At 39.2% G+C, this 25,375-nt stretch overlaps 1 protein-coding gene and 1 non-coding gene across 7 annotated transcripts in view; both read right to left on the bottom strand.

Annotated features, from left to right (window-relative positions):
- Positions 1-1,669: 1,669 nt before the first annotated feature.
- Positions 1,670-1,833, bottom strand: LOC147350421 (U1 spliceosomal RNA). Its single transcript, XR_015149320.1, has one exon. It is a non-coding gene; the product is annotated as a U1 spliceosomal RNA (small nuclear RNA).
- Positions 1,834-4,553: 2,720 nt separating this feature from the next.
- The window catches only part of NDUFAF2 (NADH:ubiquinone oxidoreductase complex assembly factor 2), a 171,560-nt gene continuing 150,738 nt past the window's right edge, over positions 4,554-25,375 (bottom strand). For all 6 annotated transcript variants that reach the window (XM_086362604.1, XM_086362606.1, XM_086362605.1 and 3 more), the window contains one exon: positions 4,554-4,867. In XM_086362604.1, coding sequence (XP_086218730.1) covers positions 4,619-4,867 — 249 coding nt within the window. In that variant the 3' untranslated portion in view covers positions 4,554-4,618. The remainder of the gene's footprint in view (positions 4,868-25,375) is intronic.

Raw genomic sequence — 25,375 nt, 5'->3', positions numbered from 1 at the left:
CACACAGTATTGTAGTACTATTTTCTTTTCCCTAGTGCACCAGCCCCTGTAGTACTTACTACTGAAAAAAGTCTGTATCAGTGACCCCACACAGTTTGCACTCATGTTCTTCAAGGGTCAACTGTACTTGTAAAAGTTGAGAGCAGTGTATCTCCAGTCTGAGAACCTAAGGACCTCTGAGAATGTTTATGGACTGGTTTGAACAATACTTAATTACTATTGTTTTAGGTTGTCAGTTTCTTCTTGATGCCAGCCCAAGCAACGCACTGCAACTCTAGGCACTGAAATAATTGTGTTTAATTACAAACTAGTTATTCAGGTGATCTAGGATGTGCTTTTTATATTATTGAAATTAAAATTTTTAGTTATCTATTAAAGCTATGGTTTCATTGTTCATTTTGACAGTTAAAAGGTATTTAAATAACATAGGCTTTTCCATGGTTCCTCTTGGTCTTAATACAATTTTGTATTTCTTTGACTAGGCTGTTTGTTATTTCTTCAGCTTTTCCCAACGTTTATGGAGCCATTTTATACATTTGAGATCAACAAGGATTTACAGTATTTGTGTCTGTATGTTGTGTGTGTTGCAGGGGTAGGGATGTATTATATCCTGATAAACCCATTACAGATTGAAAATTTACTGAATAATGAACTGAAAGTCAAAAACAGGATGGTTGTGTGGGAACAGGACGAGTGTATGGGTAGCAGTTGTTTACTTGCGATTGCATGACTGACTGGCAGCTGTGGCTCCGTGCCACTGCTCAGCATCAAGAGTGTCCTAGCGTATGCCACTAGCCTGAGAAAAGATCAAACTTCAACAGTTTCTGTTCAGTATCATAAAGTTGAAAAATTAAGTTGGGGACTTAATTATTATGGGGTTTGATAACTTAATTATTGTGAGGTTTGATATTCTTCAGAAAAATCACTCTGTTGTTATACTATTACAGTTGAATCCCATTTACTGTTACCCAGAATACTTCTTTTAAAACTACCAACCTATTAGTTGTTTCTGAAGTTCTTAGAAGTAGTATAATTAATTACCTTTTATGGGTGGTTTTGAAGGAAAAACAGACTGCCTATAACAAACATTATACTGCCTCCCTCCCCAAAAGTTTGTGCATCAGAATTTGACCCATAGTGTCCTGTGGTAAACTTCAGTATGGTGTTATTATATCAGATACACCAGGGCATTTTAAACTTATTTCCTGACATCACAGGAGCAAAAGAAATAAGCTTCTGATGCAGTGAGCTGGAAACCCAATGCTGAGGTCCACTATAACAAACAGCTTCTCACCTATCCTTAGGGGCACTTTATACCTCATCTGCTTTTAAGTTAGAGGAAGCGTGATTCCTATTTAGGAATGATTGTTTTTATGTTTGCAACTGAGTATAGGCTCACTTTGGTTTGCTTCATATCTGTAATAAACGCATAAGGACAAATTCTGTATTTCTCAAACATATTAAAAGGGGTTCTGTGTTCAAATACCAAGTTTGGGAAACGGGGTAAAGCAATTCATTTCTGCATGATTTCTTGGAGCCTTTTAGGTTACTTTGATTATCATAGACTTTCCTCCCCTCTTTTCCGCCCTTCCTCAAAGAACACAAACAGTTTGAGAAAGCCTAGTCTAAGTGAATTCAGGTTACATTTTATTTATTTATTTAAAATAAATAGGGGAAAGCGCGAACGCAGTCCCCCACTACCACAAATTATGCAGTCGAGTTTCCCACATTTGGGGAAATCGCAGGGGTCAGCACATCCGGAGTGCAATGGATAAGCCTCGCCCTGGGAAAACCACCTTCGTGATCATGGTATCTCCCCTGCCAGGTAAGTATAGGTTACATTTTAAATAGTGTACTTGATGAGATAGCATTAAAAAAAATCAATATGGTGGTACTGAATCAAGGCTGATAAAAGTAAATAAATGACAGATCTGTTTGTAAAAATAGCAAAGAAAAAGGATAACATAGTGGGGAAAATTATTTCCTCCTTTTTTTTTTTTTTAAATTTTAACTTCAGATATCTAACAGGCTAGACTTATATGGTTAAACCCAACAAGCATTACATGTATACTTGAACAATTTGTATAATAAGGGCTTTGGGGAGAAAAATCCTAGATGCATGTATAGCAGAGACATAGGAAGTCAGGAAGGATTTATCTGAGAGTAGTTAAGGAATATATGATACTATTTTAAAATGAACATTTTAACTTCTGAAATTAAAACTGCATGGGTTTGGAGTCTGTTTTGAAGAGAGATGATGAAGAACATTTTCATTAGAAAACTTGCAAATACCCCAAATATAGCTATTTAAAATATGAAATATGGTAGACGAGTAAATAATTTATGTAAAACTTTGATTCTGCTGTGCATGTGTCTGGCCTAAAAGCCTTGTATAAAGACAAGATTATTTAGAAAGGCAGTCTTATCTAGGTCAAGCTTATAGTCTCATTTTTATGTAGGACTAAATGATCTCAGAACCCTGTTCTGATACCACCTAACAGTATAACCAGTCATCCTAAAAATGTTAGTCTAGAGCAAAGTAATGTGGATGGATTACTACAAACTTTATTCTTACCTCTCAGAATCACTTTGAAAATACACACTTGAATGAGTGGGCCAGTATCATCTTCTTACTGTTAACTATTGGCTAAGGTTTTCTTTTTTTGTAAAACAGGTATTTTAAAATGAAACTATACAAATTAAAATTAATGTAAATTTTGTCGTATATATTAAGATACTTCTAAACTCCCACTCCAGTCTTCTTGCCTGGAGAATTTCATGGACAGAGGAGCCTGATGGGCTACAGTCCATACGGCTGCAAAGACTAGGACAGGACTGAGTGACTCAGCACACACGCCCGCACAAAACAGCCTACATGGCAAACATCTGCAAGAGATGCACACAGAATACGATTAATAAGCTGGCAGGAATTTGGTAGTAGAAGCATTCTATCATGTTAGAATCTTTCCTGTAATCAAGGATTCAAGGACATGTTACTTTACAGGCAATTACACAACAAATTTTATGTCTTTATATTGCCTAGGAGCTAGTTCTTTTTTTGCCTAACTTTGGTAAAATGTAATACTACTTTATAATAACGTAAACAGAATAATTAACCTGATAGTAACAGGGCTGCTTGAATGTTAATATTACCTAAGGGCTTTTTTGGTCATTCCTTAAGTCTTATGGTGATTACATTTGATTACTTGTTTCAGTATAAAATGTTTCTGTAGTTTATTTCTTAAGCAATTAAACATTTTACATTCTATTAAGTAAAAATCTCAACCTATGTGTTTTTAGGAATTCATTATTAAACACTTAACCAAGGATTTTCTTATATTATTCAGAGCATTAAGATCTAAGTCTTTTCTTCAGTCCATGTTTATTGAGTAGTTGTTACAATGCCAAACACTGTTAGACGATCTCTATATTAGAACTATTAGAACTATGTTAGAATTAGAACTGGGAGAGGGGTTTGGGAGAAAATGGATACATTTTATGGCTGACTCCCTTTGCTGTTCACCTGAAACTACCATAACATTGATAATCAGCTATACCCCAATACAAAATAAAAAGTTCAAAGTTTGAGAAAGAAAACCATAAATGGAAAAAAAAAATAATTAGAACTATTAGCAATAGAAACTTGGTTATGTACTTCAGAAAGTGACCTTTCTAAAACACTTTTGTATATAATCTATTTTAATGTTATCATGTATCTATACTTTTCAATATACAAATCACTGTAATCGAGTAACAGTGGAATCACTTTCTGAGAACTCTGCTCTATTTTCCATTTCTTCAAAGTAATTTTTAATCTTACAGAACTAAACTATTACTGTACCATTTCTTTGTTTACCATCCTTTCAGACTATTGTGATAGATTCTTTACTTCTACTGGTCCAAATACCTTTCTTTAAAATTCCAACCTCAATCCCACCATAAACTAGCTTTGGTCCCATCTATTCATCAAGATAGTTTTGTTTTTTTTTTTTTTTTTCATTTATCAAGTAAATTTTCTTGGCCTCCACATGCCTCATCCAAGTTCATGTTTTTGATTAGTCCTTTAGAATCTTACTGTCCTTTAGAATCTATAGAAATTATAGTCCTTTAGAATCCTTTAGAATCTATAGAAATAGCAGTCTTTACTTCTAAGCTCAATATTTACCCTTACCGTTTCTACTTAGACATATGGGAGCAATCCAAAGAGGGAAAAATCTAAGACAATTCATAAACAGAATTTCCATATTCTCTAATTCCTATAGATCCTTTAGAATTATAGAAATTAGTCCTTTAGAGTCTTTAGAAATAGCAGTCTTCTGAGCTCAATATTTATTTACCCTTACCATTTCTACCAAGATATATGGAAACAAATAAAAGAGGAAAAAACTAAGCAAATTCATAAACGGAATGATGATTGAATAAACCAAGTGAAGGATTTAAGTCTACAAGAAGTTAGGTTTTGATGGTTGATAATCTCACACTTACACAACAGTGAAAGCAAGATCTTAAGCTTAAGGGAAAAGAGAACTAGAGTAGAGATGGAAAGCACAAAGTAACTTTTTACTTTTATTTGTTAAAATAGTCACATACATATAAATAAAACTGTACCACAGTAGGCTCATTGACTGTGGCCCTTGTCACCATGCGGCATCCAGGATCCTGGCTGAAAGGTTCTGCCAGTGCTGGTGGGACTCACTGAGGGTTCGTCTTTTCCAAAGTATGGAGCAGAGGCATGCCCTTTAATCTGAGTTTGAACTGGTGGAGGAAGTTCCTTGTTGCTCTCCTCCTGAAGAAGCTTTTCTTTTTCATAAAAATCTTGGCTTTTCATTTGAATTTCTTCTCTGCATTTTTCATTCTTCATTATTTCCTGCATACATATATAAATGGAAGAAATAATTAAATTTCTAGTTAGAAGAAAACCCAAACTACAGGTTTTATAAAAATAAAATAGCTGGTGAAAAAATAAAGTACATATAGACATGATTCTTGCTTTGCATTTACATAATATATAGATACATACAGGGTAACTTTGAAAAAGCTATCTGATTATATATTGATGTTATTTTGAATTAAACAGCTATGTCCTGGTATACAATAATAAAAAGAAGGGCGGGAACACGAAATAGAGATACTTACTTCCCAGGAAGTGAAACAAACCACTCAACATGAAATATTAGTACATCTAGATATGAAATATTATACAAGAGCATAAAAGTCACTCTTATCAAAAGCTTTTCCAAATACAACAGCTATTTACCGCCTCAGAGACTAATCAGTGATGTGTACTACTGGAGATGAGGTGACGCTGAGAAGGCCTCTGAGAGGTGCTCCTTTCAGTCTTTTCTCTGTGGGATTTAATGCATGCCAGGACCAAAACCCATCAATTTTCCTTCTTCCACCAGAGTGGTATGGCAGTGAGGAGGAGGACGGACACAGAATCACAGTTCAGCATGCCTTAGACGCTAGTTCCACAAAGGCACTCTGCTACTGGAAATGCTTCCTCCAGTAAGTGCAAGCAATTTGTGTGATGCAGCTCTTATCACTCAGATTTGCTATTCTATCTGTAAGGATCTATGAAGCAGGGCAAAGGCTAATAGAGTTTTGCCAAGAGAATGCACTGGTCATAGCAAACACCCTCTTCCAACAACACAAGAGAAGACTCTACACATGGACATCGCCAGATGGTCAACACTGAAATCAGATTGATTATATTCTTTGCAGCCAAAGATGGAGAAGCTCTATACAGTCAGCAAAAACAAAACCAGGAGCTGACTGTGGCTCAGACCATGAACTCCTTATTGCCAAATTCAGACTTAAATTGAAGAAAGTAGGGAAAACCACTAGACCATTCAGGTATGACCTAAATCAAATCCCTTATGAATATACAGTGGAAGTGAGAAATAGATTTAAGGGCCTAGATCTGATAGATAGAGTGCCTGATGAACTATGGAATGAGGTTTGTGACATTGTATAGGAGACAGGGATCAAGACCATCCCCAAGAAAACGAAATGCAAAAAAGCAAAATGGCTGTCTGAGGAGGTCTTACAAATAGCTGTGAAAAGAAGAGAAGCTAGAAGCAAAGGAGAAAAGGAAAGATATAAGCATCTGAATGCAGAATTCCAAAGAATAGCAAGGATAAGAAAGCCTTCCTCAGCGATCAGTTCAAAGAAATAGAGGAAAACAACAGAATGGGAAAGACTAGAGATCTCTTCAAGAAAATTAGAGATACCAAGGGAACATTTCATGCAAAGATGGGCTCTATAAAGGACAGAAATGGTATGGACCTAACAGAAGCAGAAGATATTAAGAAGAGGTGGCAAGAATACACAGAAGAACTGTAAAAAAAGATCTTCATGACCCAGATAATCACGATGCTGTGATCACTCACCTAGGAATGTGAAGTCAAGTGGGCCTTAGAAAGCATGACTACGAACAAAGCTAGTGGAGGTGATGGAATTCCAGTTGAGCTATTTTAAATCCTGAAAGATGATGCTGTGAAAGTGCTGCACTCAATCAGATCAGATCAGTTGCTCAGTCGTGTTCGACTCTTTGAGACCCCATGAATCGCAGCACGCCAGGCCTCCCTGTCTTCACCAACTCCCGGAGTTCACCCAGACTCACGTCCATTGAGTCAGTGATGCCATCCAGCCATCTCATCCTCTGTCGTCCCCTTCTCCTCCTGCCCCCAATCCCTCCCAGCATCAGAGTCTTTTCCAATGACTCAATTCTTGGCATGAGGTGGCCCAAGTACTGGAGTTTCAGCTTTAGCATCATTCCTTCCAAAGAAATCCCAGGGCTGATCTCCTTCAGAATGGACTGGTTGGATCTCCTTGCAGTCCAAGGGACTCTCAAGAGTCTTTTCCAACACCACAGTTCAAAAGCATCAATTCTTCGGCGCTCAGCCTTCTTCACAGTCCAACTCTCACATCCATACATGACCACAGGAAAAACCATAGCCTTGACTAGATGAACCTTTGTTGGCAAAGTAACATCTCTGCTTTTGAATATGCTATCTCGTTTGGTCATAACTTTCCTTCCAAGGAGTAAGCGTCTTTTAATTTCATGACTGCAGTCACCATCTGTAGTGATTTTGGAGCCCAGAAAAATAAAGTCTGACACTGTTTCCCCATATATTTCCCATGAAGTGGTGGGACTGGATGCCATGATCTTCGTTTTCTAAATATTGAGCTTTAAGCCAACTTTTTCACTCTCCTCTTTCACTTTCATCAAGAGGCTTTTGAGTTCCTCTTCACTTTTTGCCATAAGGGTGGTGTCATCTGCATATCTGAGGTTATTGATATTTCTCCCAGCAATCTTGATTCCAGCTTGTACTTCTTCAGCCCAGCGTTTCTCATGATGTACTCTGCATATAAGTTAAATAAGCAGGGTGACAATATACAGCCTTGACGTACTCCTTTTCCTATTTGGAACCAGTCTGCTGTTCCATGTCCAGTTCTAACCGTTGCTTCCTGACCTGCATACAGATTCTCAAGAGGCAGGTCAGGTGGTCTGGTATTCCCACTTCTTTCAGAATTTTCCACAGTTTATTGTGATCCACACAGTCAAAGGCTCTGGCATAATCAATAAAGCAGAAGTAGATGTTTTTCTGGAACTCTCTTGCTTTTTTGATGATCCAGCGGATGTTGGAAATTTGATCTCTGGTTCCTCTGCCTTTTCTAAAACCAGCTTGAACATCAGGAAGTTCACGGTTAACATATTGCTAAAGCCTGGCTTGGAGAATTTTGAGCATTACTTTACTAGCGTGTGAGATGAGTGCAATTGTGCGGTAGTTTGAGCATTCTTTGGCATTGCCTTTCTTTGGGATTGGAATGAAAACTGACCTTTTCCAGTGCTGCACTCAATATGTCAGCCAATTTGGAAAACTCAGCAGTGGGAACAGGACTGGAAAAGGTCCGTTTTCATTCCAATCCCACAGAAAGGCAATGCCAAAGAATGCTCAAACTACCAAACAATTGCACTCATCTCACACACTAGTAAACTAATGCTCAAAATTCTCCAAGCCAGGCTTCAGCAATACATGAACCATGGACTTCCAGATGTTCAAGCTGGTCTTAGAAAAGGCAGAGGAACCAGAGATCAAATTGCCAACATCCGCTGGATCATCAAAAAAGCAAGAGAGTTCCAGAAAAACATCTACTTCTGCTTTATTGACTATGCCAAAGCCTTTGACTGTGTGGATCACAATAAACTCTGGAAAATTCTGAAAGAGGTGGAAATACCAGACCACCTGACCTGCCTCTTGAGAATCTGTATGCAGGTCAGGAAGCAACGGTTAGAACTGGACATGGAACAGCAGACTGGTTCCAAATAGGAAAAGGAGTACGTCAAGGCTGTATATTGTCACCCTGCTTATTTAACTTCTATGCAGAGTACATCATGAGAAATGCTGGGCTGAAGAAGCACAAGCTGGAATCAAGATTGCCGGGAGAAATATCGATAACCTCAGATATGCAGATGACACCACCCTTATGGCAGAAAGTGAAGAGGAACTCAAAAGCCTCTTGATGAAAGTGAAAGAGGAGAGTGACAAAGGTGGCTTAAAGCTCAATATTTAGAAAACGAAGATCATGGCATCTGGTCCCATCACTTCATGGGAAATAGATGGGAAAACAGTGGAAACAGTGTCAGACTATTTTTTGGGGCTACAAAATCACTGCAGATGGTGCTTGCAGCCATGAAATTAAAAGATGCTTACTCCTTGAAGGAAAGTTATGACCAACCTAGATAGCATATTCAAAAGCAGAGATGTTACTTTGCCAACAAAGGTCCGTCTAGTCAAGGCTATGGTTTTTCCAGTGGTCATGTATGGATGTGAGAGTTGGACTGTGAAGAAAGCTGAGCGCCAAAGAATTGATGCTTTTCAACTGTGGTGTTGGAGAAGACTCTTGAGAGTCCCTTGGACTGCAAGGAGATCCAATCCATTCTAAAGGAAATCGGTCCTGAATATTAATGGGAAGGACTAATGCTAAAGCTGAAACTCCAGTACTTTGGCCACCTCATGTGAAGAGTTGACTCATTGGAAAAAGACTCTGATGCTGGGAGTGATTGGGGGCAGGAGGAGAAGGGGACGACAGAGGATGAGATGGCTGTATGGCATCACCAACTTGATGGACATGAGTTTGAGTAAACTCTGGGAGTTGGTGATGGACAGGGAGGCCTGGCATGCTGGGATTCAAGGGGTCACAAAAGTTAGACATGACTGAGTGACTGAACTGATTGTACTGATGCCCCTAAACTGGAGAAGGAAATGGCAACCCACTCCAGAATTCTTGCCTGGAGAATCTCATGGACAGGGGAGCCTGGTGGGCTACGGTCATGGGACTGCAAAGAGTTGGACACGACTGAGCACACACAGCACATACCCCCAAACAACAATGAATCTGTAATTGTATTTTACTGAAAATAAGACCCATCAAATTTAAGATGAATCACTGATACGTACCACTAAAAAAGGCAATCAAACTTCACATTCTGATTTCAGAGATGTCAAAATTTGAAAAGATAAGCATCTTAAAAACAGGTGAAATAGTAAAAAAAAAAAAAAAGTACTTTTTGCTTATCTGTATTTTCTGCTTTTTCTTTAAGATCACAAGGACATCCGATAGTTCTTGAAGAATATGTATGCTTTTATAATATGTTAACGTAATTAATATCTGACAACATTGTCAAAAACAAGTTCTCCCAAGTTATTTTTTAATATCAAGATTTTTAAAAATCACACATCTGGGTATTTAAAAGCATGATGAAATCTTTCTGTTTCTAACATGAATTTCAAGCAAAAATAGTTCTTCAACAAGGTAAACACTGATATTTAAAATCATATTTAAAATAATGGTCTGTACTTCTAGGAAAAGATTTAGAGAGGTTATAACTATCACTAAACTCAAACTTCTAGACACAAAGAAGGATGCATCTAATGAAACTTCTCCCCCAAAGCAAACATGTGAGGGAAGGAATATTTATATATTCCTGTAATTTCCATAACACAGGTCAGTTCTGTATGAGTAGTTTAACAACCACAGTAATTATGAGTTTAGAGATAGCTGCTATGACTGAGAGTGAGAATAGCCAGGCTTCTCCTTTCATATATATATATCCTTTAGAATTCTCAGGCCAGGTGACCACTTGCCACAAAGGAAGTCCCTCAATATGATACTGGAAATAATGGAAGTAGATGGAACTCCTTTTTCAGTCTGAGGCCATCTCCACTTCATCTCCAGACTCTGCAAGACCCTCTGTGAAGTGATATGTCAGTATGAAAGCTCTTTCTCCTGGGCAGAATGAAAGGGTCAGGACTGTGCTAAATTTGCACTGGCAGCCACCACAGGTAGCCAAACCTACTGAGAAGCTGGTACGCAGCTCGCTTTGCTTTGGTGTAAGAGGGACAGTCGTAACACCTTTATGGATTTCAGCTCGACTGCTGTAGTCTTACAGCTGGTGCAAGCCTATGCCTTCTGCATAAAAGCAACCAAGGGCAGAGGGCTGTTCTTTTTTTCTGCCTTCACTTTTTTCTGCCTCTTTACTCACCATTCTCTGCCAAGTAGTGTCTTATAGCACCTACTGAGGCAAATAAAAAGCCAATCTGTACATGTTAATTATTTTAACATGAAGATTAAAGATTTTAAAGTTGAAAAACATGGAAACCATAGTTTTTCCCTTGAAAATAATTTTTGTCTTTTTTTTTTTTAAACTAATGGTTACCAGACCCCTGCCAACAGCTTCCAGAAGAATTAAACTGAACATAAATCATTTATGAGGGGAAATCTAGTTTTGTAAATATTTGGAGTAGATAAAATGAAAGTAGTTAGGTAGAAAAAATAGGAATTTGTAGACTTGAAGATAAACAGAAGTAATTTTTAAACAAAGTCGATTTTACAGCAGAAATTACTACAAAACGAAGTTTTTCCTCTTAAATTATTTCCTTGGAACAAAGTCACCTTAAGTCTCAATATATTTATCAACAAAAACATTGGTTATTTCAGCATTTTAGGAATACACCAAGGGTAAGTAGGTCTTACATAAATGTTTATATGTTTAAAACAAATATTTATCGTTTAACATGGGCTTCCCTGGTGGCTCAGCAGTAAGGAATCACCTGCGATGGAGGCACTACCTGCAATGCAGGAGACGTGGGCTTGATCCCTGGGTCGGGAAGATCCCCTGGAGAAGGAAATGGCAACCCACTCCAAAATGCTTGCCTGGGAAATCCCATGGACAGAGGAGCCTGGTGGACCTCGGGTCCATTGTGTCCACGGGGTCGCAAGAGTCAGACGCAACTTAGTGACTAAACCACCACCACCTTTTTACATTCTCTAACATTAAAAAAAAAATAGTTGTATGGTATTTTATCACTTGCATTACACCATGACTTACTTAATGACTACCTCTATTGTTGTTTACAATATTTCACTTTTTCATTTAAAAAACAGCACTTTGATGACTATTCACATAAACAGTTCTTTTACCCAAACACACATCATTTCAATCCCAAATCTATCTTTTACTATCTGTGACACAAAGAAAGTCACCTAATTTTTTCAGGTGCAGTTTATCTGAAAATGGGAATACAGTGACCATGTATGTATAAACATTTATATCTCAAATACTCATATGGATAGTATTCACATTGTTTGATCTTCTGAAAATTTGCAGCTAAAAACATGGGCGCTGAAGCAAGAGTAACTGCATACAAATCTCAGTTTGCCATTTACTAGCTGTGTGACCCTGTTAACGTTGCTTGGCCTCGCTGTGTCTCAGTTTCCTCATGTGTAAAATGGAGATTACAATAGTGTCTTCTTCAGTAGGCTGCTGTAAAGACTGGGAAATAACTGGCTACTACTGGGCAGTTAATAGTACAACAGAAGAGGATATGAGTGAATTTTAAAATAGTGATTGTTTATTCTGTTCCATTCAAAATAAAACACACCAAACTTGCACCTGTCCCTCTTTCTCACCTCAGGGTAGAAATAAAGTCTCAATACTTATACTTCTAAGTCCTTAAAAATTTAAGCCACTAATTTGTGACATACATTGAGAAACTATTTGTTGTGAACATTTTGTAAATAGCAGAATTCCTACATTAATTGCTATGTTTATGAAGAATGAACAAAACTCATACTTTTGCCAGGATTAAAAAAAAAAAAAACTCTCCAATTTAATGTGCTACAGTCTCCAACAAAGCCAGCAACCATTACCACTGGATTGAGAACTAAGGTGTTAGTAAGACACAGTCTACTGGCTTGAAAACACAAGATGGAATAACTGGTGCCAGACTAGTTCCTCTGCCATAAACAACTAGTGAGTGAGTGAAAGTTGCTCAGTTGTGTCTGACTCTTTGTGACACCATTGACTGTATAGTCCATGGAATTCTCCAGGCCAGAATACTAGAGTCGGTAGCCTTTCTCTTCTCCAGGGAATCTTCCCAACCGAGGGATTGAACACAGGACTCCCGTATTGCAGGTGGATTCTTTACCAGCTGAGCCACAAAGTAAGCCCATAAACAACTAGAAAACTGGACAAAAACACTAAACTCTTCAAATACTAAACAGTAGCCCGTGCCTTACTGTGATCCTTGAGGGAAGGGAAACAAATGAGATGACCCCTGTTTCACCTCAGCTTTCGGCCTGGAGGCATATTATGGGCTGCTGCACAGGAACAGGGAACCCGAGCAGAGGCTGGTGATCTCGCTGAGGTAAAGAGATAGAGACAGTTGGGTAGGGAGTCTGAGGAAGCTGGAATCTGTGCGGCAGAGCATCAGAACACACACACACACAGAGTTCTAGAAACCTGCATAGGAGTACCCTGAGTGTTCACCTGAGTATTAATCTGCATATGGATGAGACTCCACAGGGTCACAAAGGTCAATTTCTGGCTAAAGAATAACTACTGAGGAACTGTACACTGAACAGCTGTGGTAGCTTACATGAGACTAGCTGTAAGTTGTCCATTTAAGTTGTAATGGACCAGAGATTCCTCACCAAACCTGAAGGGCATTTAGTATAGAGACTTCAGAACGATACCTCCAAGGGGTAAGGATAAATAAGCACACAAATCCTAGAATGTGAAGTCAAGTGGGGCTTAGAAAGCATCACTACACACAAAGCTAGTGGAGGTGATGGAATTGCAGTTGAGCTATATCAGATCCTAAAAGATGATGCTGTGAAAGTGCTGCACTCAATATGCCAGCAAATTTGGAAAACTCAGCAGTGGCCACAGGACTGCAAAAGGTCCATTTTCATTCCAATCCCAAAGAAAGGCAATGCCAAAGAATGCTCAAACTACCACCCAATTGCACTCATCTCACACGCTAGTAAACTAATGCTCAAAATTCTCCAAGCCAGGCTTCAGCAATACGTGAACTGTGAACTTCCAGATGTTCAAGCTGGTTTTAGAAAAGGCAGAGGAACCAGGGATCAAATTGCCAACATCCACTGGATCATCGAAAAAGCAAGAGAGTTCCAGAAGAACATCTATTTCTGCTTTGTTGACTATGCCAAAGCCTTTGACTGTGCGGATCACAATAAACTGTGGAAAATTCTGAAAGAGATGGGAATACCAGACCACCTGACCTGCCTCTTGAGAAACCTGTATGCGGGTCAGGAAGCAACAGTTAGAACTGGACATGGAACAACAGACTGGTTCCAAATAGGAAAAGGAGTACGTCAAGGCTGTATATTGTCACCCTGCTTATTTAACTTATATGCAGAGTACATCATGAGAAACGCTGGGCTGGAAGAAGCACAAGCTGGAATCAAGATTGCTGGGAGAAATATCAATAACCTCAGGTATGCAGATGACACCACCCTTATGGCAGAAAGTGAAGAGGAAATAAAGAACCTCTTGATGAAAGTGAAAGAGGAGAGGGAAAAAGTTGGCTTAAAGCTCAACATTCAGAAAATTAAGATCATGGCATCTGGTCCCATCACTTCATGGCAAATAGATGGGGAAATAGTGGAAATAGTGTCAGACTTTATATTTTGGAGCTCCAAAATCACTGCAGATGGTGATTGCAGCCATGAAATAAAAAGACGCTTACTCCTTGGAAGGAAAGCTATGACCAACCTAGATAGCATATTCAAAAGCAGAGACATTACTTTACCAACAAAGGTCCGTCTAGTCAAGGCTATGGTTTTTCCAGTGGTCAGGTATGGATGTGAGAGTTGGACTGTGAAGAAGGCTGAGCGCCGAAGAATTGATGCTTTTGAACTGTGGTGTTGGAGAAGACTCTTGAGAGTCCCTTGGACTGCAAGGAGATCCAACAGGTCCATTCTAAAGGAAATCAGCCCTGGGATTTCTTTGGAAGGAATGATGCTAAAGCTGAAACTCCAGTACTTTGGCCACCTCATGCGAAGAGTTGACTCACTGGAAAAGACTCTGATGCTGAGAGGGATTGGGGGCAGGAGGAGAAAGGGACGACAGAGGATGAGATGGCTGGATGGCATCACTGACTCAATGGACGTGAGTCTGGGTGAACTCTGGGAGTTGGTGATGGACAGGGAGGCCTGGCGTGCTGCGATTCATGGGGTCGCAAAGAGTCCGACATGACTGAGCAACTGAACTGAACTGAGAGATAACTCTCGGAGAAGACAATGGCACCCCATTCCAGTACTCTTGCCTGGAAAATCCCATGGACGGAGGAGCCTGGTTGGCTGCCTTTCATGGGGTCGTTAAGAGTCGGACATGACTGAGCGACTTCACTTTCACTTTTCACTTTCATGCATTGGATGAGGAAAAGGCAACCCACTCCAGTGTTCTTGCCTGGAGAATCCCAGGGACGGGGGAGCCTGGTGGGCTGCCGTCTATGGGGTCGCACAGAGTCAGACATGACTGAAGTGACTTAGCAGTAGCAGCAGAGATAACTCTAAACTTGCACTGTCCTATACAGTAGAATTTAAATTAATTAAAATAAAATGTAAAATTTAGTTCCTTAAAGGTACTAGACACATTTCAAGTGTTTACTAATCAAATGTGACTGGTGGCTACTATCTTGGAAAGTATAGATATAAAACATTTCTGTCACTGCAGAAACTCCTATAATAGTACTTCTCTAGATCCACCTGAACAAAGCTTAAAAATAAAGCCTCTAAAAGCCTGGGCTGATTCACATGTAAATTAATATACTGCAAAACAAACCAACCAGAAAACAAAACCTTAACATTTTTAAATGGACGATAAAAAACACAGACAGTAAATAATGTACTGTTTCAATGTTTATCATCCAGTCACAAAGAAGGAAAGTGTAATACAAAACTAGTTAACAGAAACATGATAGAAATGATGAAATTAATAGATAAGGACTTTATCATAGCTACTATAAATATGTTCAAAGATGTAAAAGAAAATGCAACATAAAGAAAGAAAAAAAACTAGAAACATTTAAAAAGAACCAAATAGAACTTCTAGAGGTGAAAAATAATACATGAAATAAAAAATGTAATGGATATGGGTAACAGCAGATGAAACACTGCAGAAAAACAATAAATCTGAAAACAATGGAAACTATACAGACTGAAGCAAAAGAGAGAAAAAAGGTTAGAAACTGAACCAGAGCCTCAGTGAGCTCTGGGGCAATATTAAGCAGTCTTATGTACATGTAACTGGAATCACAGAATGAGAAGAGAGGAGAAACAAAATAATGACTAAAAATATACCAAGTAAATAAACATATAAATCTACATATCCAAGACACTAAAAAACACTCCAAGTAGGAAAATTATAAAACCAAAGCTTATCAAATCAAACTGTGAAAAACTAATGATAAAGAGAAAATCTTTTAAAATCTACAAAAAGACATTTATGAGACAAAGATAAATAGTACTGAGTTCTCACCAGAAACAATGCAAAGCATATAGAACAATGGCATGACTTTAATATACTGAAAGAAAACAAAAACTGTCCATTTAGAAACGTATATTCAGTGGAAATATTCTTTAAAAATGAAGGCATGATGATATTTTCAGACCAAAAAAAAGAGGGGGGGGGTGTTTTTGTCACAAGCAAACCTCTATTATAAGAACATTAAAGCTTCCTGATACAATATGGAAATTTGAATCCACATAAAGGAATGAATAGTGCCAGAAATATCAGAATGAAGGCCTTCATTGCAGGGAAAAATGCTAGATTTTGGGACACTCTGCTAGGTACTCAGCGCCCTGTAACTTTGTCAATCCACTCTCAGCTACTTGAGCCCACGAGCAGCATCATCACATTGTAAACTGAAACTACCGCTATAGATTTTGAGGGTTATCATCATTGTATCCCCACCAGAAGGATTTTTCAAGCTTTGCAAAAATGTCAGTTATCAGTAAATATAGGAGAAGTATAGCTAGAGCCAGACATCCTGGAATGTGAAGTCAAGTGGGCCTTAGAAAGCATCACTACACACAAAGCTACTGGAGGTGATGGAATTCCAGTTGAGCTATTTCAAATCCTGAAAGATGATGCTCTGAAAGTGCTGCACTCAATATGCCAGCAAATTTGGAAAACTCAGCAGTGGCCACAGGACTGGAAAAGGTTCGTTTTCACTCCAATCCCAAAGAAAGGCAGTGCCAAAGCATGCTCAAACTACCGCACAATTGCACTCATCTCACACGCCAGTAAAGTAATGCTCAAAATTCTCCAAGCCAGGCTTTAGCAATATGTGAACCGTGACTTCCTGATGTTCAAGCTGGTTTTAGAAAAGGCAGAGGAACCAGAGATCAAATTGCCAACATCCGCTGGATCATGGAAAAAGCAAGAGAGTTCCAGAAAAGCATCTATTTCTGCTTTATTGACTATGCCAAAGCCTTTGACTGGGTGGATCACAATAAACTCTGGAAAATTCTGAGAGAGATGGGAATACCAGACCACCTGGTCTGCCTCTTGAGAAACTTGTATGCAGGTCAGGAAGCAACAGTTAGAACTGGACATGGAACAACAGACTGGTTCCAAATAGGAAAAGGAGTTCATCAAGGCTGTATATTGTCACCCTGTTTATTTAACTTCTATGCAGAGTACATCATGAGAAATGCTGGACTGGAAGAAGCACAAGCTGGAATCAAGATTGCCGGGAGAAATATCAATAACCTCAGATATGCTGATGACACACCCTTATGGCAGAAAGTGAAGAGGAACTAAAGAGCCTCTTGATGAAAGTGAAAGTGGAGAGTGAAAAAGTTGGCTTAAAGCTCAACATTCAGAAAACGAAGATCATGGCATCTGGTCCCATCACTTCATGGCAAAGAGATGGGGAAATAGTGGAAACAGTGTCAGACTTTATTTCTGGGGGCTCCAAAATCACTGCAGATGGTGACTGCAGCCATGAAATTAAAAGACGCTTACTCCTTGGAAGGAAAGTTATGACCAACCTAGATAGCATATTCAAAAGCAAAGACATTACCTTGCCAACAAAGGTCCATCTAGTCAAGGCTATGGTTTTTCCTGTGGTCATGTATGGATGTGGGAGTTGGACTGTGAAGAAGGCTGAGCGCCGAAGAACTGATGCTTTTTTTTTTTAACTTTACAATATTGTATTGGTTTTGCCATATATCAAAATGAATCTGCCACAGGTATAAATGTGTTCCCCATCCTGAACCCTCCTCCGTCCTCCCTCCCCATACCATCCCTCTGGGTCGTCCCAGTGCACCAGCCCCAAGCATCCAGTATCGTGCATCAAACCTGGACTGGCGACTCGTTTCATATATGATATTATACATATTTCAATGCCATTCTCCTAAATCATCCCACCCTCTCCCTGTCCCACAGAGTCCAAAAGACTGTTCTATACATCAGTGTCTCTTTTGCTATCTCGTATACAGGGTTATTGCTACCATCTTTCTAAATTCCATATATATGTTTTAGTATACTGTATTGGTGTTTTTCTTTCTGGCTTACTTCACTCTGTATAATAGGCTCCAGTTTCATCCACCTCATTAGAACTGATTCAAATGTATTCTTTTTAATGGCTGAGTAATACTCCATTGTGTATATGTACTACAGCTTTCTTATCCATTCATCTGCTGATGGACATCTAGGTTGCTTCCATGTCCTGGCTATTATAAACAGTGCTGTGATGAACACTGGGGTACACGTGTCTCTTTCAATTCTGGTTTCCTCAGTGTGTATGCCCAGCAGTGGGATTGCTGGATCATAAGGCAGTTCTATTTCCAGTTTTTTAAGGAATCTCCACACTGTTCTCCATAGTGGCTGTACTAGTTTGCATTCCCACCAACAGTGTAAGAGGGTTCCCTTTTCTCCACACCCTCTCCAGCATTTATTGCTTGTAGACTTTTGGATTGCAGCCATTCTGACTGGCGTGAAATGGTACCTCATAGTGGTTTTGATTTGCATTTCTCTGATAATGAGTGATGTTGAGCATCTTTTCATGTGTTTGTTAGCCACCTGTATGTCTTCTTTGGAGAAATGTCTATTTAGTTCTTTGGCCCATTTTCTGATTGGGTCATTTATTTTTCTGGAGTTGAGCTGTAGGAGTTGCTTGTATATTTTTGAGATTAGTTGTTTGTCTGTTGCTTCATTTGCTATTATTTTCTCCCATTCTGAAGGCTGTCCACTTTCACCATTACTATTCAACATAGTTTTGGAAGTTTTGGCCACAGCAGTCAGAGCAGAAAAAGAAATAAAAGGAATCCAAATTGGAAAAGAAGAAGTAAAACTCTCACTGTTTGCAGATGACATGAACCTCTACATAGAAAACCCTAAAGAATCTACCAGAAAATTACTAGAACTAATCAATGAATATAGTAAAGTTGCAGGATATATAATCAACACACAGAAATCCCTTGTATTCCTATACACTAATAATCAGAAAATAGAAAGAGAAATTAAGGAAACAATTCCGTTCACCATTGCAACGAAAAGAATAAAATACTTAGGAATATATCTACCTAAAGAAACTAAAGACCTATATATAGAAAACTATAAAACACTGGTGAAAGAATTCAAAGAGGACACTAATAGATGGAGAAATATACCATGTTCATGGATTGGAAGAATCAATATAGTGAAAATGAGTATACTACCCAAAGCAATTTATAGATTCAATGCAATCCCTATCAAGCTACCAACGGTATTCTTCACAGAACTAGAACAAATAATTTCACAATTTGTATGGAAATACAAAAAACCTTGAATAGCCAAAGCTATCTTGAGAAAGAAGAATGGAACTGGAGGAATCAACCTGCCTGACTTTAAGCTCTACTACAAAGCCACAGTCATCAAGACAGTATGGTACTGGCACAAAGACAGAAATATAGATCAATGGAACAAAATAGAAAGCCCAGAGATAAATCCACGCACATATGGACACCTTATCTTTGACAAAGGAGGCAAGAATATACAATGGATTAAAGACAATGTCTTTAACAAGTGGTGCTGGGAAAACTGGTCAACCACTTGTAAAAGAATGAAACTAGAGCACTTTCTAAGACCATACACATAAATAAACTCAAAATGGATTAAAGATCTAAACGTAAGACCAGAAACCATAAAACTCCTAGAGGAGAACATAGGCAAAACACTCTCCGACATACATCACAGCAGGATCCTCTATGACCCAACCCCCAGAATATTGGAAATAAAAGCAAAAATAAACAAATGGGACCTAATTAAACTTAAAAGCTTCTGTACAACAAAGGAAACTATAAGCAAGGTGAAAAGAATTGATGCTTTTGAACTGTGGTGTTGGAGAAGACTCTTGAGAGTCCCTTGGACTGCAAGGAGATCCAACCAGTCCATTCTGAAGGAGATCAGCCCTGGGATTTCTTTGGAAGGAATGATGCTAAAGCTGAAACTCCAGTACTTTGGCCACCTCATGCGAAGAGTTGACTCATTGGAAAAGACTCTGATGCTGGGAGGGATTGGGGGCAAGAGGAGAAGGGGACGACAGAGGATGAGATGGCTGGATGGCATTACTGACTCGATGGACTTGAGTCTGAGTGAACTCCGGGAGTTGGTGATGGACAGGGAGGCCTGGCGTGCTGCAGTTCATGGAGTCGCAAAGAGTCAGACACGACTGAGCGACTGATCTGATCTGATAGCTTCAAATGAAAGAGGACTGTTGTGAGCACATGCAGCACTCAAATTAACAGCACCACCTGGGGGACAGATGATGCCTCATTCCCTCCCTACTCCCACCTGACAAAACAGCCTTTGCCCACCAAACCTTCCATGTCTTGCAAACCTTCCATTGTCCTGGCTTCCAAAGGCCCTTCTCCACTGAAGCTGCCTCTGGTGGGGTGGAGAAACAAAATTCATGCATGAGGTCAACTTGTTTCTGAGAAGGTCACATCAAAGAGTCCCCTGGAGTGAAGCACTGAAGGATACCATTCTCAACCAATCTCAGGGAAGAAGAGGGAAAAAAGAAAAAACCACATACTGACAATAGAGAAAGCACAAGCTGTACCAAAATCTGGTGTTTCAGAAATTTCCCCAAATATGTTGTTTATGAATGACCATTGTTCTGTGACAGTCTCATTTCAACAGGCACCAGGGGTGTTTAGCTGGAGCAAATTAGCTTAGGCTTGAGTTATTTACAGTAGAGACTTGATATTGGAAAAACAGACAAACTCATTTGTGAAAAGTATCATGTTAAATGTTTGAATTTCTGTATTTCTTTAGTCAAATTATAAATCACCATTGTTTGTGAAGGATTACACAGAAAAGGAGATTAAAAAAAAAAAAGCTTTGTATGCCCTTAACAAACTTAACCTTGTTTTTGTAGTATAGACAAGTTAATGGTTACTTATTATGTTAGTGGTATTGTTTAGTTGCTAAGTTGTGTCCAACTCTTTGCAACCCTATGGACTGTAGTCCGCCAGCCTCCTCTGTCCACGGGATTTTCCAGGCAAGAATACTGAACTGGGTAGCCATTTCCTTTTCCAGGGGATCTTCCTGATCCAGGGATCGAACCTGCATCTCCTACACTGGTAGGTGGATTCTTTACTGCTGAGCACCACAGAAGCCCTACTTATTGTGTACTATTTATTAATTCGGTGATGACAACTCAAGCCCCTAAAATGTTGTAGCTCAAGTCCTTTTCAATGCTACTTCTTTGCTAAGTTCAGTTCAGTTCAGTCCAGTCACTCAGTCTGTCCAACTCTTTACGACCCCATGGGCTGCAGCACGCCAGGCTTCCAGGTCCATCACCAACTCCCAGAAGCTATTCAAACTCGTGTCCATCGAATCGGTGATGCCATCCAATCATCTTATCCTCTGTCATCCCTTTTGCTAAGAGCTCTGCTTAAGATAAGCCCTTTTAGTAGGTGTACTATTGTTCTCCTGAATGTTGCAAATTAATAGGTGTGGTAATGACAAAAGAGAGCTATCTCCGGGAGATGGTGAAGGACAGGGAAGCCTGGCATGCTGCAGTTCATGGGGTCACAAGAGTCGGACACGCACTGAGCGACCGAACAACAGCAATGACAAGAGTTTATAAAGTTGTTTTCTCCTTTAATGAACAAAATACAAAAATGAAGCTTGAAAACGCAATTTTCAGACATGATGACTCAAAGACATTAGGAATTATTAATATATAATCCCATTCCAATCATATAGTCCCATATGTGAAAATCTAGTACATGCGACTTTTCTAAGATGGTGAAGAAATAGGCTCAAATATACAGTTATAGCCATTGGAGATATTACATAACAGAAAAGGCTACTTGGACTATAAAAAAGAGGTAAAACAATGGATGGAATAGAACTAGAGATCTCTAAGATGTGTCTTGGGAGAGATAAAGGGAACTGAGGCAATGTAAACTTGAACCCTGGAATTATACTCTAGTTATTGGAGAGAAGGTAGAGGGCGATCTATAAGTGCTTTCTTGTGGATACCTCAGCTTGCCTGGAACAAAGCTTAGATTACTTAGAAAGTGTATGGCAAATAGCAGGGGGAGAAGTGGAATCAGTGACAGATTTTCTTTTCTTGGACTCCAAATTTACTGCAGATGGTGACTGCAGCCACGAAATTAAAAGATGCTTGCTCCTTGGAAGGAAAGCTATGATAAACTTAGACAATGTATTAAAAAGCAGAGACATCACTTTGCCGACAAAAGCCCATCTAGTCAAAGCCATGTTTTTTTCCAGTAGATATGTACGGACGTGACACTCGCTGGTGGTCTAGAGGTTAGGAGTCAGCTCTCTCACGGCTTGGGTTTGATTCCTGATCAGGGAAGCCTTTCGGGGCTTCCCTGGTAACTCAGCTGGTAAAGAATCCACGTGCAATGCAGGAGATCCCAGTTCGATCCCTGCGTTGGGAAGATTCCCTGGAGAAGGGATAGGCTACCCACTCCAGTATTCTTGGGCTTCCCTGGTGCCTCAGATAGTAAAGAATCCACCCGCAATGCAGGAGATCTGGTTTTGATCCCTGGGTTGGAAAGATCCCCTAGAGGAGGGCAAGGCAACCCACTCCAGTGTTCTTGCCTGGAGAATCCCACGGACAGAGGAGCCTGGTGGGCTACAGTCCACAGGGTCGCAAAGAGTCAGACACGACTGAAGTTACTGAGCACTAGCATGATGTATGGATGTCAGAGTTGGACCATAAATAAGGCTGAGTGCCGAAGAATTAAGCTTTTGAACTGTGGTGCTGGAGAAGACTCTTGCCAGTCCCTTAGACAGCAAGGAGATCAAACCAGTCAATCTTAAAGGAAATCAATCCTGAATATTCACTGGAAGGACTGATGCTGAAGTTGAAGCTGAAGCTCCAATACTTTGGCCACTTGATGCAAAGAGCCAAGTCACTGGAAAAGACCCTGATACTGAGAAAGACTGAAGGCAAAAGGAGAAGAGGGTGGCAAAGGATGAAATGGTTAGATAGCACACTGACTCAATGGATACGAATTTGAGCAAACTCCAGTAGACAGTAGAAGATAAAGGAGCCTGGCGTGCCACAGTCCATGGGGTTCCAAAGAGTAGGGCATGACCTACAGACTGAACAACAACTGGAGAAAGAAAAGGGCTGAGACCTGGGGCTGAGAACTGAGTGAGTTAAAATGGTTACCCAAAGATTTTTCTGTCTCAGGTATCCATGTCATTCCGCATGTCTGGGGCCACACTGGGACAAGAGGTAAAGGAATGAACAATTCTGAGTCTAAATTATTAAACGGAATTGAGTATTTGGACACTGATCTAAGCACATATATAACAGCATTTATGAATATTTACTATTAACATATACCTTTTGAACAAGAGGAAGATAAATACAAATGACCCATTATTAATAACTGAAGATATGTAAAGTGTCACTAGTATTTTTTAATTTAGTCTGCCTATTTGTATGTGCCACATGTATGTATAAATAAAAATGAAAAACTGTTTTCATGATATAATTCAGGAGCTCAATCCCCTAACCTTATTTCTCTCTTTAGAGTCTCAGCCTCATCAATGGAAAATTCTTCTGTCAAGGAGTATTTCAGTAACACACTCTATATACATATATATGATGGTGTGATATTCATTTAAAGATAAAATTCTGTAATAGACTTCAAAATTATTTTGTAATTCTTATACAAATAGAACTGGAAATGGAATATAGAGCTAATGGTCAGTCCTTTATTAGGAAATTCTAATGTTTATTTTTAAGTTGCTATGAATCCAGCTAGGAAGAAAGGCAGACAGAACACAGTTACATATAATATAACCCATTTTTTCTTTAAGATTCTGCCTTCACACTCCTCTGGAGTTTGGTATTTATAAATGATCTCCATTTGGTTTCAAGTACTTGTGAATTTCAAGTATATCACATATAACTATGTTCAAACTTAAGTACAAAAGAAATCCCAAGATTAAAAAAATCTAAATACAGTTTAAAGTAAATTCGGCAGTGTTCCATTGTTAGAAAGTTTACTATATTCAAAAGCAAGTAAAAGCTTAGGAGTCAGTCTTATGACTAATGATGAAACTGCCCATGTCACTGGATTTTTTTTCAGCCTTCTATGGGAACAACAAAAACATGGCTGTTTCATAATGACCCAGTTATATTACATACAAAAACATGAACCTAAATTCTTTAAAGTCTTAATTTAACATTTTAAATTAGCAATACATTTGTGGCAAAAGCTTAATATAATGTATCTCGAATAATTACTGAATGTAGATACATACCTTTCAAAGTACACATAAGACAAAGATATTACATGCTAATTTTAGCCTTAGAAACAGATCAACTTTCTAAAATATTTGAATTACTAAACACATTCTCCCCTATCCATACATTTTTCACCTCTCACTAGATCATGTGATATACACAATATATTTTACTTTGACAGCTCCATGTTCTTCCCATAATTTAAATTCTATATACCAATAAATAATTTTTAGCATAATGGATACTAAAAATTTTAAAGTATGAATATATTGCCTTCGCTCGCTCAGTCACATCAATCTTGTCTGACTCTGCGACCCCATGGACTGTAGCCCCCAGGCTCCACTGTCCATAAGATTCTCCAGACAAGAATACTGGACTGGGTTGCCATGCCTCCTCCAGAGGATCTTCCCGACTCAGGGATGGAACCCAGGTTCCGCGAGTCTCCTGCATTGTAGGTGGATTCTTTCCCCACTGAGCCACCTGGGAAGCCCATGTTACCTTTGAGTCCATTAAAAAAACATTTTGAAGAATACAAAAAGATTTAATAACTAGATTTAAATGAAGACTCGGCATGAAGTATGACACAGGTCCTCAAACCTTAGAGACACTTGGCTACTATAAAGTGGTCTTATCCAGAAAGTAGCCTCCCAGTATATGCCACACACTCCACCCCCACAATCAACACAATTATAATGGGAATTTGGTTTATAACTGTTTCAAAATATTTTAAAATTAATATTATCTTTTACAGTATCAACTGTGCAACATCAGTTCAGTTCAGTTGCTCAGTCGTGTCTGACTCTTTGCAACCCCATGAATTGCAGCACGCCAGGCCTCCCTGTCCATCGCCAACTCCTGGAGTTCACTCAGACTCATATCCATCGAGTCGGTGATGGCATCCAGCCATCTTATCCTCTGTTGTCCCCTTCTCCTCCTGCCCCCAATCCCTCCCAGCATCAGAGTCTTTTCCAATGAGTCAATTCTTCATGAGGTGGCCTTTGGCATGAGGTGGCCAAAGTATTGGAGTTTCAGCTTTAGCATTAGTCCTTCCAATGAACACCCAGGACCCATCTCCTTCAGAATGGACTGGCTGGATCTCCTTGCAGTCCAAGGGACTTTCAAGAGTCCTCTCCAACACCACAGTTCAAAAGCATCAATTCTTCGGCGCTCAGCTTTCTTCACAGTCCAACTCTCACATCCATACACGACCACTGCAAAAACCATAGCCTTGACTAGATGGACCTTTGTTGGCAAAGTAATGTCTCTGCTTTTGA

This window comes from Bos grunniens, chromosome 20 (assembly GCF_055505025.1).
Source record: "Bos grunniens cultivar Pamir isolate PY7600 chromosome 20, Bosgru_T2T1.0, whole genome shotgun sequence".
In the NCBI taxonomy this organism is placed as follows: Eukaryota; Metazoa; Chordata; class Mammalia; order Artiodactyla; family Bovidae; genus Bos; species Bos grunniens.
The sequence above is the reverse complement of the archived record's forward strand: the minus strand, read 5'-3'. Positions and strand labels throughout refer to the sequence as shown.